Below are 17,575 nucleotides of genomic sequence, written 5' to 3'. Positions count from 1 at the left end.
TCAAAATGAGATGATTTGAGAGAAAAAATCTGTTATTGTTCGTGATCCTTATTAATCAAACCACGTGTTGCTGAATATAATAAGAGAACAATATAAGAGCTAGTTATTAAAAATAATGCATCATTTTTAAAAAAAAAAAATATTAAAGTTTTAATATTACTGTAAACATTTTAATGACATAATCATTGCTGTTTGAGCTGCGCACGCTGAAGCTGAAGAGAATAAAAACCCGTAAACAAAGTTAATTAACTCAACGGAACACATCCTATATAAAACAATCCAGATATTAATACAAAATAAAAATAATATTACAACTTATATTTGCACAAAATCATGCACGCATGTAGGCTACTTGAACTAAGTAATGTAGTCAGCTCGTGTCGTTAATTTGTTCATCCTGTAATAACACGCCGAAACACAGCAACTAGAATTCACAATATTTTAATACAATGTTGTATACAATTATAATGTTATGTAAATGACAGTCCCAGCAGTTATTAATGTTGTGCGTTGCTGTTTGGCTGCCAGTGGTGTGGTCCTTTCTGAATGAAGCCAATAATTCCGCCGATCTAACTCCTTTGGGATGAAATAAATGTGTAGTTCTGACGACTGTTGAAACGGCTAACAGCACCACATATCCCAGACATATTGTAAATTTGTTGTGAACCTTCCGAGAGCGTTTTGTTGGCCTTCCTCTGGTAGTTGTAGCTGCTGTCACCATAGACTTAAACAGAGCGCACAGCTCTGACCGGTCACAAATATGGCGGCGGGCATAGCGGAAGTGACGTCTTTGAAACCCATGGATTCTATGGGTGACGTCACGGACGCTACGTCCATATTTTTTTACAGTCTATGAGCGCAACAGAGAGAGAGCAGATTAATTTAATAAATACATTTTGCGATACATACATAGTGATGGCAAGCAGTTTCTCTAAATAATGCTGCTTGCTAATAACTTAAACTTAAAAATTTGCTTTTAATTGCTTAAGGGTCTGAACTCTTGCACTGTGCCGCACTGACACCATAAAGCATCCCTGACAGCAACATAGTGTCGGGCCAGATCCGGCCCACATCTGGTCCGCGTGTAAACCACATGTACCAGATGTGGGCCGGATCTGGGCCACACTATGTTGCTGTCTGGGATACTACGGACAGAAACCCAGATGAGCCCAGAATATGAACGCAACACATTTAATTACACGTGTTTTCCTCCCATAAAGAAAAAGACAGTGCCAATAAAATAATAAACTTAGTAAACACTATACTAATAAAGCACAGAAAAATTGGGTTGTGCCGAATTTGTTTTATAATATCATTATAAGGCTAAATTAAGCGACGTTTCTCAACAGTTTTCTATGTGACGAAAACGCTTGTGAATTTAAACACGTTGCGTTCACATTATGGGCTCAACTTTACTTTATTAGTATGATGACTGAGTTTGGTCTGATCTATCACTGTCTTTCTTAGTACATTAAGTAATAAGTACAATATATCGGTTTTCTATGGGAGGAAAAGGTGTTATTTAGTCTCTGCCGATAGAGCCACTTTCCTTTCACTTCGTCATTATCCATTTCATTCAAAGAAACTGTGGCGTATCGCAAAATTGCAAACAAATATCACGCTATTTCTCTCGGTCTGACCGTCTCACTGTCAAAGTAACCATGGCAACGGATAGCGTATCCTTCTAATATGGCGACGCCTTCCCGAAATGCAACACGAGTCAAAGTGCTGTGACGCAACATTCTCATTCTCTATTGTTGAAGCGATTTTGTTGTTTCTAGAATGATTGTTCACTGTAATGGATTATAAGATAATAATCAGAAATAATGATGAAATTTAAGATGATAATCAGTTATGATTTAAAAAGTTTCTTCTCAAATCAATATTTCATGTCTCCATCATTAGGCTATTAATCTGGTGTAAAGCTGTGTAATAGCCTAAGTGATATGACTGTACATTATCTTTAAATGTTCATCTTGTTTGATCTTGTTTGTTGGTCTTGGCTCAAAGCTGATGCTGGGAACCTTTTCTTCACAGAAGATTTGTGTTTAATAAAGTAATAAAATATTTCAACTTAAATCAATATTTTGTGTCTAATTATTTACTAATGTGGCAAGTATCTGTATAATAAGTGGGATAATGTAGATCCAGCTGGTTGTTATCCCAGAATAATCCCTGACTGTCACACATCCTGATCACCCTGAAGAAGTTTATTTTGCAAAAACAACCGACTGGATGTACGAGCAGGATGTTTTTTTCTTTTTTTTTCAATTTTCTCCTTTTGTGTTTTGAAAAAAAAAAAAAAAAAAGCAGCTTTAGAAAAAAAGTCATAAATAATGATAAAAATGACTGATTTTAATTTGTGAACTCTCTAAACTGACAGTCAATCAGATGTTGGTGTTGTTGTTGTTGTTGTTGTTGTGTCAGACCTGCAGGTGGAGACACAGCAGAGAGTGAAAGAGGGAGATTCAGTCACTCTGACATGTAAAAGCAGCTGCTCTCTGACTGAACAAACAACATTCATCTGGTACAGAAACACACAGAGATTCACTAAAGGAATTGAGGAAGAGAATCAGCTTCATCTGCAGTCAGTCAGTCATTCTGATACTGGATACTACAGTTGTGCTGTAAGAGGAAATGAACATCTGATCTCTCCTGCTGTTTATCTTTATGTTGAATGTGAGTACAAACTGATTCATTAATATTAATTAAATAATTAAATATTTCACACTATATAATTGCGAGAGAACACAAAAGCATAGAAATATATTTTTTCCTCCCATGTCATAATATTTTTCCATCACCATGTCCCTTTAGGCGCTCCGTAGAGTACGTCATTTCCTTTCTGAACATAGTATTCGGCTTCAGGCACATCCGTTCTAGACACCAACTGAAATCTCTGATAATGTGTTATAAAAAGTGTAGAAGAAAATTAAAGATTTCTGTGTTTGTTGCTGAAAGTCTCTTTAATTATTTTCCTCATTTCTGTGTTTCAGCGGTTGATGGTCTGCAGGATTGGGGAGTGAATTACAGCCCTTCATATGTTTGTGCATTAAAGGGATCAACAGTGAAAATATCCTGTACTTTAACAGATCCTTATTATAAACTCATAAAAGGTTTCTGGACCAAACCTGTTGGAGAATCACCTGATCTGTGTTCAGATCCAGAGAAGAGAGGAAGAGTTCAGTGTTTGAGTGAAGATAAAGACACTCACAGCATCACTTTGACGAATGTAAGAGAAGCTGATAAACACGTCTACTACTGCAGATTTACAGATTATTATAATAATAGACGGACAGTGATTCCTGGAGCTTGGCTTGATGTCACAGGTAAAGTGAACTCCAAGAAACATTTTTATTATCTTATGAATAAACTATCATCTGTGCCTCAGAAACATCAAGCTGTTTATTATAACTGCTGTCTGAAGTGCTTGAGTTTAGTGTTTTAATGTTATTATTTCAGTATTATCACATGATGCTGGGGGTTTTCCAGAAAGCAAGTTTAACTTATCGTCACATAAACCCTGAACTCTCGTTGATTAACAAACCTTGATACTCGAGGTCTGGAGTAAGTTCAGCCAACCCGCACTGAAAAAATTTTTTCATTCATCCACATAAAAATTTAGGTTAATGGTTCACATCTATATTTTATAACTTGAGCCAATGAAAAATAAATTCATATTATTTCTTAAATTATAATTTTTGTTTTGAATAAATCTATATCTTTTTGTTTAGATCAAAACCAGAATTTAAATTAATTGACTTTCTTCAACAAGAAAAATATACTTTGAGCCAGGTTTTAGAAAATAGTTTTCAAAGGCATAGAAAATATTGTTTAGAGCAAGTTATTAATTTTCATTGGTTCAAGTTATTGTCACAGTTCCCTTCTGTCCTGGACTCCATTTCCCATCATCCTCCTTGTTTCCACACCTGCACTCACTTCCTCTTCATCTCCCCATCATCACTGATCACCTGCACCTGGACTTCATCATCTGCACACCCTTTATAATGGACTCACTCCCTTTTTATTGTTAGTAAAGTGTGTTTTGATTGTGTTCCTTCTCCTTCGTTTAATAAATAATCCTATTTTGTAGAAGTCCGTGTAAACTTCGTCTCTGCAACAACCTACACCGTAACAGTTAAAAAATATAGATGTGAACCATTAACCTAATTTTTTTTTTAATTGGATGAATGAAAATATTTTTTCAGTGCAGAGTATGAAACTCAGAGATAACGGTGACCATATGAAGACATTCTCAACCTAGAGCGAATCCAGGAGTCACCATGGAAATGGACTCTAAAAGAAGAAGTTTTCCCAGAGATTGTATATAATGGGGAGATAAGAGGGTCTGTATCTCTTACCATTGGAGAAAGCGTAACGGCTAACTTAATCACGTGTGGCTCCTCTCAGCCTATCATGTAGTCGCAACATTCCCTAGTCTGCCTTCTCTTAAAAAAATACATTTTTATCAAGCTAAAATCTACATATAGTTCCCAACGAAAGTATAGTTTAGTGTAAAACATGATGAAGATTGGCAAACAGGCTGTCGATTAATTAAATGATTAGCTATTTCCCCACAAAAGCTGTTTATTCAGCATAGTGAAGCCTCTCATCCACTGACATCCATTCAAAAACAGCCTCTGGTCTCATTCCCTGTGTACCGCCGGGGTCAGAGCGTTAGCTTTAGCCGTTACGCTTTTTTGCTAAAGCTTGCAGGCTTGCCTTCCAGTGGCTTTGAGTGTTCCATAGAACTTCTTTCTTCTTCTTTTGTTTAATGGCAATTTACATTCTTAGTGCATATCGCCACCTACTGGGTGTTTTTTACATATTTTTTAATCCTATCTTTTAATTTTAATCTTTCATTAATCAGTTTTTTATTACTGTGAACAATAATTATATTGTTTGTTTGATGCTAAATATATAAATTAAAAAATAGATGAATTGACCTAAAAAACAGTCTGTGCTTTCAAAGGTAATATGGCTGTATAAGTTTTTATGAATGCACATCTATGATCATCATGCGCTGAACACCTCTGAAAGAAACTAACGCTGAAACACAAGCTGCTCCAGAGCAGGTTTTGTTCAGAGAGTAAGTTATTTATGGTTACTTACCCTGAAAGTGACCTTTCTGGAACTGAAAGTTGAGGTTATCTATTTACTCTGAGTAAACTTACCCGGATATGTTGGATAACCTGCTTTCTGGAAAACTGCCCTGATGTTGTGATGATGACAGTCAATCAGTTGTTGTTGTTGTTGTTGTTGTTGTTGTGTCAGACCTGCAGGTGGAGACACAGCAGAGAGTGAAAGAGGGAGATTCAGTCACTCTGACATGTAAAAGCAGCTGCTCTCTGACTGAACAAACAACATTCATCTGGTTCAGAAACACACAGAGATTCACTGAAGGAATTGAGGAAGTGAATCAGCTTCATCTGCAGTCAGTCAGTCGTTCTGATGAAGGAAACTATCAGTGTGAAATAATGATCATCTGATCTCTCCACCTGTTTATCTTAAAGTTGAATGTGAGTACAAACTGATTCATTAATATTAATGAAATATTTCACAGATTATTCAGAATTTAGTTCAGATTTGTTTGATCATTTCAGGCCCAATCATACAGACTGCATTACATTTTTGTTTAGACATGATTTATTCTTATTAATTTATTAATGCGCAAAATTAATTGAAAGCATGAATCAGTGTTTAGTGATCTTTTTCATTAGGGTTGATAAATCTGTAAATATAAAATTGTTTTATTGACTTTGCACCAGTTCAGATGTAGATTAGCACCTTTTTAATCAAAATAGTGATGATCAAAATAGATTCTACTAGGGATGTCCAGATCCGATCACATGATCGGAAATCGGGCCCGATCACGTGGTTTCAGACTCGATCGGAATCGGACGTTACCTCCCGATCAGGACTCGGATATATATGTATTAGGGGTGCAACGGTTCTCAGTAAAAAATCGAACCATACGGTTCTCCACTTACGGTTAGGTACGCACTTGCACCGCGGTCCATCTCGAATGACGACGCATCTATTGGTTAATATGGTTTGTTTAAAATAGCAACGTGGAAAACAGACAGACAGAGTTCAAATAATGTAGGCTATGTTTCAGTCGATGGATGCGCAAAACGTTACAACAACGATAATCAGAAAGCGAGGACAAAACAGTCACTCTTTGTCAGGGACGTGCACAGGGGGGTTGCTCAGGTTGCCCGGGCAACTGCCCATATGCCCTTCTCCACTCACCTTGCCCTTCCGAGGTGGAAAAAAATAAATAAAAAAATCGTACAATGGATGCAGAATTTCACGTAGGCCTAGATAAAAAAAAAATCGCAAAGCCTCATTCACTTCCATATTCGGGCACCCGCCCGAAAGCGAAAGTCAGTAGGGGAAGGGCAAACTCTGTGGCTGCAGCGCTGCACGCGACTGGCACCTGAGCTGAGCCTGCATGAGCGGCACTAGAAGGAGATTGTCGCGGTTGTCGGGTGAGACAACTTAACGTTGTCGGAAAGGTGAGTAAGGTTATAATCGTTAACGAAAACGAACGGAAAAACGAAAACTAGGTGGGAAAAAACATCGTCGTTAACTGAAATAAAAATAAAAACGAGGCATTACAAAAAAAAAAACGATAACTAACCAAAACTGTAATGTGTGTTTGGCAAAACTAACTAAAATAAAATTATAGATTAAATGTCCTTAGTTTTCGTCTTTGTCAATGTCTTTCATAGAGCAAACGTTCAGCTGCATTTCATTTCCCTGCATCTCTCACTCACGCGTCTCGCGCGCGCACAGACCCTCCCCTCCGTGCACACCGCGCCTCCATGAGAACGAGTGTTGGAAGCAAGTTTGCGAAAGGTTGGTATCTCGTGAAAACCTTTACACAATCACACATTAAAAAGTGGTATAAAAATATTTTTAATTCTGAATATAATTTTGTCAGTGTGTTAATGTCCCGAGAAGCGATTGCTACTTTAGAAAGTTAACTAGACGCAAGTTTGAGGTATAAATGCACTTGGGTTGGCGATGTCAAAACACTATTTAAGATGTGATTCAAGTAAGGAATAATTGACGACGGGCCGTTGAATTCTTAGAAAAATAATGCACACCTGAGGTGGTGATTCGGTCAGGACTCGAAGCGGAGTCAATTATTCCGCGTATACCACGGTTATTCTCAGTCCTTCATAGCCCGTGAGGTTTTTTTTGGGGGGGGGGGGGGGGGTTGGTAGCGAGTGCCGTATGCTCTAATGTCCAGTCATTTACACCGTCATCACCCGGGTGTTGATACAGGTGAGACCTGAACAGCACACGTTGCTGTCTGTGTTAAAAGTAACTCATTTAAGCCTTGCTGATTTAAACCTTCAAGAACAAGACGCGAAAGAGAACTCGCACGCGCTGTGAGAAGATTTGTGTGCACTCATCCGAAGCGCGCACACGCTTATTTCAGTCAGCGCGCAAATACTGAGTTCTCTTTCAAGTCTTGCGCTTCAGCGGACAAATTCATACAAAAATTATGTCAACATGCCCGTCTTAGCGAGTATCCTAGCAAACATAGTCGGTTATGTCTTAAGTGAACGTATATTAGTCGAGAAAGACAGCGCATGTGTAACAGTATGTACTGGATCGTGCATGTCTTATAGGGAAAAAAAACTATTCCTGCTGCCTGTTTTTAATGTTAAATCAAACAACAAATAAAGAAATCACTCACTGCTCTTGACTGAATAGTTTTTGTAACTTCAATAATGATTAATCTTTATTTATTTTATACAGTAAAGATAAGATGCAGTGATATTTTATATTTGATTACTTTATCCATTTTCTGTACGTGAAAACGATTGTTAGATTCCTGAAAAACCTGAAAAGCACTGTTCCTGGATCTGTTTTTTTCGCTCTTCTTTATTCTTTTTCATGTATTATAGAAGTATCGGATCGGGACTCGGTATCGGTAGATACTCAAAATCAAATGACTCGGACTCGGACTCGAGGGCAAAAAAACGTGATCGGGACATCCCTAATTTCTACACAGATCGACTTCAGTAATTTAATAATGATAATGGAATTAATGGCATAAATAAAATAATTATTTTATTTTCTGTTTTACATGTATTTCATGTAGATCCTCCAAAGAGCGTCTCAGTGTCCATCAGTCCGTCTGGTGAAATAGTGTCAGGAGATTCAGTGACTCTGAACTGCAGCAGTGATTCAAAACCTCCTGCAGAAATCAGCTGGTTTAAAGGAGGAACGTTTCTAGGATCTGGCGACACCTACAGCATCAGTAATATCAAGTCTGAGGCCAGTGGAAACTATTATTGCTCTGCTAGAAATAAACATGGATCTCAGTCCTCTTCTGCTGTGGCTGTGAATGTCATGTGTAAGTCTGTCTTTAATTTTGATCAGTTCTGGATGATTATTTGCACAGTTGTTTGTATTACTGCATGTCATTTTACACTTTTTGTCTTTTCAGATCCTCCAAAGAGCGTCTCAGTGTCCATCAGTCCGTCTGGTGAAATAGTGTCAGGGGATTCAGTGACTCTGAACTGCAGCAGTGATTCAAACCCTCCTGCTCTGAACTTCAGCTGGTTTAAGGAAGGAAAGTCTGTAGGATCTGGAAGAATCTTCAGCATCTCAAACATCAGCTCTGATCACAGTGGAGAATACAAGTGCAGATCCAGAAATAAACATGGAGAGAAAAACTCTGATACTGTGATGCTGAATGTCATGTGTGAGTGAACGCTTCTGCAGAAACTGACAACAGATCCTCTAGTTCCAGTGAGTTTTGTGATTGTTGATGAGACATTTTTTATTGTATTTCAGATCCTCCAAAGAGCGTGTCAGTGTCCATCAGTCCGTCTGGTGAAATAGTGTCAGGAGATTCAGTGACTCTGAACTGCAGCAGTGATTCAAACCCTCCTGCAGAAATCAGCTGGTTTAAGGAAGGAAAGTCTGTAGGATCTGGAAGAATCTTCAGCATCTCAAACATCAGCTCTGATCACAGTGGAGAATACAAGTGCAGATCCAGAAATAAACATGGAGAGAAAAACTCTGATACTGTGATGCTGAATGTCATGTGTGAGTGAACGCTTCTGCAGAAACTGACAACAGATCCTCTAGTTCCAGTGAGTTTTGTGATTGTTGATGAGACATTTTTTATTGTATTTCAGATCCTCCAAAGAGCGTGTCAGTGTCCATCAGTCCGTCTGGTGAAATAGTGTCAGGAGATTCAGTGACTCTGAACTGCAGCAGTGATTCAAACCCTCCTGCAGAAATCAGCTGGTTTAAGGAAGGAAAGTCTGTAGGATCTGGAAGAATCTTCAGCATCTCAAACATCAGCTCTGATCACAGTGGAGAATACAAGTGCAGATCCAGAAATAAACATGGAGAGAAAAACTCTGATACTGTGATGCTGAATGTCATGTGTGAGTGAACGCTTCTGCAGAAACTGACAACAGATCCTCTAGTTCCAGTGAGTTTTGTGATTGTTGATGAGACATTTTGTATTGTATTTCAGATCCTCCAAAGAGCGTGTCAGTGTCCATCAGTCCGTCTGGTGAAATAGTGTCAGGAGATTCAGTGACTCTAAACTGCAGCAGTGATTCAAACCCTCCTGCTCTGAACTTCAGCTGGTTTAAGGAAGGAAAGTCTGTAGGATCTGGAAGAATCTTCAGCATCTCAAACATCAGCTCTGATCACAGTGGAGAATACAAGTGCAGATCCAGAAATAAACATGGAGAGAAAAACTCTGATACTGTGATGCTGAATGTCACGTGTGAGTGAACGCTTCTGCAGAAACTGACAACAGATCTTCTACTTCCAGTGAGTTTTGTGATTGTTGATGAGACATTTTTTATTGTATTTCAGATCCTCCAAAGAGTGTGTCAGTGTCCATCAGTCCGTCTGGTGAAATAGTGTCAGGAGATTCAGTGACTCTGAACTGCAGCAGTGATTCAAACCCTCCTGCAGAAATCAGCTGGTTTAAGGAAGGAAAGTCTGTAGGATCTGGAAGAATCTTCAGCATCTCAAACATCAGCTCTGATCACAGTGGAGAATACAAGTGCAGATCCAGAAATAAACATGGAGAGAAAGACTCTGATACTGTGATGCTGAATGTCATGTGTGAGTGAACGCTTCTGCAGAAACTGACAGTAATTTAATAATAATTGTAACAAATTACAACAGATGGATAAATTAGCTCAAATTATGGCTGAAATATATATATATATATATATAATTAAATCATAACACTTTATGATCAATTATAATATAAATCGACCAAAAAGGTAATTATGCACATATATTGTGAATTATTTACAACGGATTATAATTAATTACATATATGGTTCAGGATTAGTTCCAGTTTAATAGTTAATTTACAAAGACTGGTCTAGTTTGTCCAGCAAACTATCAGTTTCCTTATCGACTATTATAAAAGGGAATTATTCCTCTGGCCATGAGAAATAACTTCCTATTACAGCATTAAAGTGTAAAGCAGTTTGCAGAATCGAAACGTAGAAGTGACTTGATTTGCTGAATGAGCAAAAGAAACAATCAAGCATGAATATAATGGATTTAATATATGAAACTAAGAAAACATAGGCTAAATATACACAAAGAATATACAGAAGCGAAAGTAAAGACAGGAAAAGAGAGAAGACAAAGAGTAGCAAAACTTGCAGACAGTCTTTAAGAGCCAGCAAAGCATCAGTCTCACTTGGTTAGGTCGTTTAACTTAGAGCATCTAAGATAGATAGAAGCGGTACTTGCATGAGTTTGCGTGCTGAGTTTCAAAAAGATACATGTGAAGATTCAGTGGCTGCAGTTCGTTGGCTTCTTCCGTCTCCGCGGGAAGTTTGAACTCCCCAGCTAACAGAATTTTGTTATAAGAACATTCTCTAAATATTCAGTGTTGGTTCTGGGAATGTAAAAACATCCAGTTTTCTTGACGTTTCAGGAACGTTTTTATAAGGTATAATGTTCCTCAAACATTCTTTCAATTTAATTTTGATCTAAAATTCAACATTGTAGGAACGTTGATTTGTAACATTCCAAGAACATGAAAATGTTCAGTTTCCTTAATGTTAGTAAAATGTTATTTAAAGGTTAGTATGATGTTCCTGAAACATTCTTTCAATCATTCAAACACCTGCTGTGAACAAACACTGAAAGAAAGAGAAATATGAACACAAACTACAACTTTCTTCAGCCACAGCCTTAGATGAACTGAAGATAAAAGACATTAAATCTCTGAAGATCTGATTAAACAACTCCACAAACAGCATTACCAGCTTCACTTATTACTAACCAGACTGACTTTATTTCTGTCACACGTCTACAGAAGCTCTTATTGAGAATTAACAGAAGTTTAGATGTTTAGTTTGAGGTCACCATCATGGAGGTTGGTGGTTGCGTTGAGCTCTTGACCCTTGACTGTGATGAATGTGACTTAACCCTTTCGCACATAAGTTTTAAATATTCTGGCTGACCCCCCAGCGTGAGTTTTTTGAAGCAACCGTTATTTAGAACGTATCACTTTATGGTTTCCATGGTGACGCGTCATTGCTTGTTATGTGACACACTGCAGCACTGTATGAATGATAATCTGCTTTCATTTAATTTTTCCTTTGTTATTCAAAATATTCACAAATTTGTTGACTATAGCATGAAATATCTAATATTCCGATTGACAAATATGTGCAAGTGGATGTGTTTTGCTGTTTAAACACCTTTATTACGATCATGCTAGTTGAGCCATATGCGCGATGGGCGCCGCCATGTTAGTTTGCGCCGCACAGAGAATCGGATCTGTTGGATTTACAACCCGTGAATTCATCCACTTCTCCCGAAATACATGAAAGTAAGTGAGTCGGTGAACTGGGGAAGAATAGAGTAAGCTTTAAAGTTACTTTCACAATGTGTATCTGATATGAATAAAACGTGTCGTCTAATTATAATGGAAAGGGTTGTTATTTCCGCTTCTATAGACATCATTGTGTATTTTACAAACTCTAAATATATTGTTTTGTTAGTACTCATGTGTATTTAAATGTCTGAAACCTACAATAAACATTATTTGGTTGAAAACACTGCATATATGTAATATATGAAAAGCGCTGCGCGCGTCCATCTCTGGTTTAGCGCCAGCCAAAGCACTCACGCACATTTGAATTTGGCAGTTGATCACGCGATGCGCTGAACGTTCTAATCACACCGGTGTGATCGTACGTGTTAAAGGGTTAAAGAGAGTCCTGGTATGTTCTTCTGAGTGTGCGCATACGTGTATTGGAGTTTGACGACGTCTGGAACGTTGATCACGATCGTTTAAAGTCACAAAGGAGAGATTCGTGGTTGTCAGTGGTCCATTGACACGGCCATAAAATATGTCAAGTTGGCTGTTAATGTCAGCCAGGCCAGAGTTAATGTGAGATTTACAAACAAAGTTCAAGAAGTTAAAACTTTATCGAAATGTACAGTTGACTTGCTAATCTGATCCTGTGCAGATGCTACATAATCTACTTCCAGTGAGTTTTGTTATTGTAGATGAGACTTTTTTTTTCTATTTCAGATCCTCTAAAGAGCGTCTCAGTGTCCATCAGTCCGTCTGGTGAAATAGTGTCAGGAGATTCAGTGACTCTGAACTGCAGCAGTGATTCAAACCCTCCTGCTCTGAACTTCAGCTGGTTTAAGGAGGATGAAACCTCAGCTGTTGGATCTGGACAGAGTTTCAGCATCTCCAGCTTTAGCTCCAGTTTCAGTGGACGCTTCTACTGTGAGGCTCAGAATAAATATGGATCTCAGAGATCAGCGTCTGTTTCTCTCACTGTTAAAGGTATTTTCTATAAACAGACACTCTTTCAGGTTCATCTGTCTCACGTATGAAATGATCTTCATGATTGTTACGTCCCCTGGTGGCGTAGAGGTATGGGGGAGACGCACATAATAAATATTTAAACAACCTATAAACTTGGTCTCTGGGAAGTACTGTGGGTGAGTGACACAAGGACAAACAATGTAACAAAAAGTGGTTCGCTTTATTTACAACGGAATATAAGTTTACACAAAAGAAAACACCAACCAAAAATCCCTATTTACAGCTATATACAAAGCAAAGAAATTATAATAAATTGAAACAAGCCACGGAGAAAAAGAAAGTGAGCGGCGCTAAACCAGAGGTGGACATTCCAGGGGTCAGAAAGTAAAAGTCCTGCCATATTTTTATTCCACCCACTGAAGCATTAATGAGATAAATAAGTGATTAATTAAGTGATGATTGAGCATTATTGAAGACACCTGATGATAACAAGCAGAATCACCAAAGGAGAAAATCACAATTTTTAAGTTACCATCATCGAGGTCAGGGTTTGCTTTAGTTGAGCTCTTGACCCTTCACTTTTTAATATTAGGTTTTGTTTGGGCAGTTTTAACTGCATTAAAACCAAACAGACAAGCAAAGTTAAAAGATGGTCAGGTGGTGTTGGTTATGTTTTTACATAAACATTATTTGATCTGAATCACTGAACTCATTTAGAGCTCAATCTCTGAGTTAGATTTACATTATTGATTACAGCAGCACTGTGATTCTACAGCACAAGATCAGCTTTTACAATACAATTTTTTTTTTTTTTAGAGTTCTGATTTAAAAAAAAAAGCAGAGCTCATTTAAACACACAGACATCAAGAATCATCCTGTGAATCTCAACAGTGGTGGCCATCATAAAGCATGTTGCAGTGCATTCTGGGAGCCACCAATCAAAATTCATCCATGGCTCCCATCATGCATTGCTGTATGAATAAATTATGAGCTAAATTGTCTTAGTAATTTCATTTATTCTCACTATTAAAATTTTGCTGTTTTTCTGTGACTTTTTAGTAGCTTGTTTTCTAATGTTCAGAGTTGATCTGTTGATCAGAATATGTTGCTTGTCACCGTTGTTGAGATTCACAGGCTGATACTTGATGTCTGTGTGTGCCTAAAAGATTTTTTTTTTTTTTTTTTTTTGTGATAAGGACAACTTTTAAAAAAAAAAAAAATTCTGCATTGTATAAGTAAATACAGATGTAAATCTAACTCAGAGATTGGGCTCTAAATGAGTTCAGTGATTCAGATCAAATAATGATTTTGAGAAAACATAACCAACAACACCTCATCATCTTTTAACTTTGCTTGTCTGGTTGGTTTTAATGCAGTTAAAACCGCCCAAACAAAATCTAACACTAAAAAGGCAAGGGTCAAGAGCTCAACTAAAACAAACCCTGACCTCGATGATGGTAACTTAAAAATTGTGATTTTCTCCTTTGGTGATTCTGCTTGTTATCATCAGGTGTCTTCAATAATGCTCAATCATCACTCAATTTATCACTTAATTATCTCATTAATGCTTCAGTGGATGAGATAAAAATATGGCAGGACTTTTACTTTCTGACCCCTGGAATGTCCACCTCTGCGCTAAACAAACGAAAAGAACAAAACAAAACGTTCAATAACTAATTCCCCGCCCTCTAAACTAACTAAAAACAAAACCAGAAAATAAAGAAATCTTCGGCGTTCACGCCATAACTAAGGCTTCACTAACTATTAAACAAAACTTACATAAGGTTGCTCCCGCTCCTTCCCTAATGTGTCTAAACAGAGTCAATCCTGCGTGTTGGTAAGATGTAAGTCACGTGACATTCTTTCCTTTTCTTGATCTCCGGGCTGATAAAGTTTTCAGTTCAGATAAGACATTCTCTGTAACAAATATTCAAGGAAGCAAACAAGCAAGCGAACCACCACTAAATCACAGCATTGAGCAACAAAACTCCAAGCTCCTCCTCTTCCGTTCTCCACGGCGTCCTTTATCCCGTACCCGATAATGATTGGCTGGTGATTCATCATGACAGACAGGTTATTTGACCAATCACGATACCTGCAACAGAAAGACAGCAGAGAGCGGAAACACAAGAAACCAATACCAAGGGGGAGAAAAACAACCAATAACAAAAAGGGAGGGGGCCACAATCTGAACACGTAACAATGATCATCTTGTTTCAGGGGTTCAGAGAGCTGCTCTGCACACAGTTTCTGGGATCGTGGTGGGATGTGGAGGATTGATCTTCATCATCATCATCTTCATCATCATTGTGTTCATAAAGTGAGTGAAGTGATCTGCACTCTAAATCTATTAACTAAGAAATCTACAAAAATCAATCTTACATCTAAAGTAAATGGACTCTATTTCAAGCCTTTTCTTTTTTAAAATATATTTTAATACATTTTTAATAATTTTCTGTCTGTTTTCAGGAGGAAGAAGAGGAGAGAAGGTGGAACTGAAGACGTGAATCAAAAGCAGGCGAGTCGACAAACACACTCCTCCATCTACAACTGAAACACAGTGTGATTGTATTGTTGTATTGAACTATGAATACAATAGTGTACATGAAGCAATATAAGTGCAGAAATCTCTCTCTATAGACGGCTGACGCGAGTGACGATACATACGCAGCTCTGGATCCAGCGTCCAGAACATCTGCTGACATTTACAGCACAATCACAGTCAGTAAATGTCTCCAACACTTTTTACAGTCAGATTCAGCAGATCCACACATAAACAGGCTGTTTGTTGATCTGTCTCTCACAGTCTGTTCAGTCCAGAGCTCCTGATGACACCTACACGGCTCTTGAGCTTCAGTCCAGATCTTCTGAATATGAGACTCTAGCAGTGACTTCAGCAGATCCACATTAAACTCTCCTCACTGTATTACTGCTAATATGAAACAACTGAAGCTCCTCAGAAACTGCCCATCATCATCAGCTCATGAACATCATTTCATCATCAATAACATTCTGATTTATTAAACTGTGTATATTGTAATTGAGCTTATAAGAGTTTGCAGAATATTTTTTTTTTCTATTAGTTTTGTACATCTATATTTTAGCCTGCATGTCATATTTTATGTTTGTGCTTCATAAGCAAATGCATTTTAGGAGAAAACTTGTGCAATTCAAACATTTAAAGTAATCATCATAATAACTTGTAGTATGTTATGTGTTAATTTCACAGTTAAGCAGTATTTTCATGATAAACTCAGTTCAGTCTGAATCTGATTGTATTAAAGTCTCAGTTTCTCTGTCATGTCTGACGCTCTGTTGACTGGATTTTATTCTACTGTATCTTTACTGGAGGAACTTAATCATTTTTATAGTGTTTAAAAGACTGAGATCTCAAATAAACATTTCTCTCATAGCTGCTGTTTATTTTATTATTATAACAGACATTATAACTGATATTTCATGCGTGTTCAGACTGACATCTAGAGGATATTAGTCACATTAATAAACATATAGGTTTTATTAAGTATTGTGTGATTGACTGGAACTCACTGAAGTCTGAAGTATGATGTTTAATTTGGGACAATTTCCAGGTCTAACCTCTTCTGGAATGCAGTACATGTAAGCATATCGCCTTACAAGAAATTTAAAGTTTGCATTAGTAGGCTAGATGTATTTTAATAGGCTATTGTTTAGATGTTACGTTGATGTTGAAGTGAGTCAAGAATGTTTGTTAACTTTTGTGTTTAGGTGTTATGTTGATGTTGAAGTGAGTTTTTCTTTTACAAAAAGAGAAGTCAGCATTGCCCTGTTATAAAATGAGACTATGAGGTACATATGTCAACTTATTTTATCACTGACTCTAGCCTATTATTTCACAAAATATTAAGCTTTATCTCATGACATTAAAGAACAATTCAAGACAATATTTCAAACTGCTTCACCTCAATATCCTTATTTGACTTTCAGTTCTGCATATCACTCAACATCAAATGAGGGAAACTTCACTGTTTTTTGAGGCTTAAATGACAGAATGAAAAAAAAATGAAAAAGAAAATTCACAACTTCAGACAAACGTACAGGTTTTATTTGTAACGGAGGCCAGCTAGCAGTCACTGTGTGAGTAAACCTCACACTTCTGATCTCAAGACATGCTCTAGGGACTGACGCTAGGGGTCGCATCCATAGCCTCCTTGTTAGAGCGTCCGACTCCCATGCTGGAGACCCAGGTTTGAGGCCCGCGCAGAGCTTGGCGAGTAGGACCTGGATAGACAGGTTACATATGCACAGTTGAAACATCCAAACTGAAACCTGAAAATGGTGTTATAAAGGGGAGACCTGGAGTAAGCATTTTCTTGCATTTATTTACAATATCGGTAAATTATAGCATATTTTCAATTCAAAATGATGAGATATAAATAATTATTATAATAATAAAAACAGTAGTTTCATCATTGGATATTACTATTATTATTATTATTATTATTATTATATGGAGAACAGAGATTCCTATGCCAAACATTTATTCTTGGCTTTTAATACTATTATTGCACAAACTGGTTTGAATCCAACTCTGTGTAGTTGGATACTGGATTTTCTAACAAACAGGCCACAGTGTGTTAGAGTTCACAACCTCTCATCCTCCACCATCATTCTTAATAGCGGCGTCCCCAGGGCTGTGTCTTGAGCCCCCTGCTGTTCTCTCTATTGACCTACGATTGCACAGTCACACACTTGAGCACTCATATTGTTAAATTTACAGACAATACT

General features: G+C 37.5%; 2 protein-coding genes across 2 annotated transcripts in view; both read left to right on the top strand.

Annotated features, from left to right (window-relative positions):
- LOC125261673 (sialoadhesin-like) overlaps window positions 1-5,489 on the top strand; it is a 35,334-nt gene extending 29,845 nt beyond the window's left edge. Inside the window, exons 4-6 of the mRNA XM_048180232.1 lie at window positions 2,428-2,679; window positions 2,997-3,329; window positions 5,275-5,489. Coding sequence (XP_048036189.1) covers window positions 2,428-2,679; window positions 2,997-3,329; window positions 5,275-5,489 — 800 coding nt within the window. The remainder of the gene's footprint in view (window positions 1-2,427; window positions 2,680-2,996; window positions 3,330-5,274) is intronic.
- Window positions 5,490-8,370: 2,881 nt separating this feature from the next.
- LOC125261672 (B-cell receptor CD22-like) lies at window positions 8,371-16,189 on the top strand. The gene is made up of 9 exons (XM_048180230.1): window positions 8,371-8,374; window positions 8,468-8,725; window positions 8,818-9,072; window positions 9,165-9,419; window positions 12,563-12,826; window positions 15,029-15,128; window positions 15,278-15,326; window positions 15,449-15,529; window positions 15,615-16,189. Exons 1-9 carry the CDS (start codon window positions 8,371-8,373, stop codon window positions 15,717-15,719), a joined length of 1,371 nt encoding a protein of 456 aa, XP_048036187.1. The 3' UTR covers window positions 15,720-16,189.
- Window positions 16,190-17,575: the final 1,386 nt, after the last annotated feature.

This window comes from Megalobrama amblycephala, unplaced genomic scaffold, assembly GCF_018812025.1.
Source record: "Megalobrama amblycephala isolate DHTTF-2021 unplaced genomic scaffold, ASM1881202v1 scaffold458, whole genome shotgun sequence".
Lineage (NCBI taxonomy): Eukaryota > Metazoa > Chordata > Actinopteri > Cypriniformes > Xenocyprididae > Megalobrama > Megalobrama amblycephala.
The sequence above is the reverse complement of the archived record's forward strand: the minus strand, read 5'-3'. Positions and strand labels throughout refer to the sequence as shown.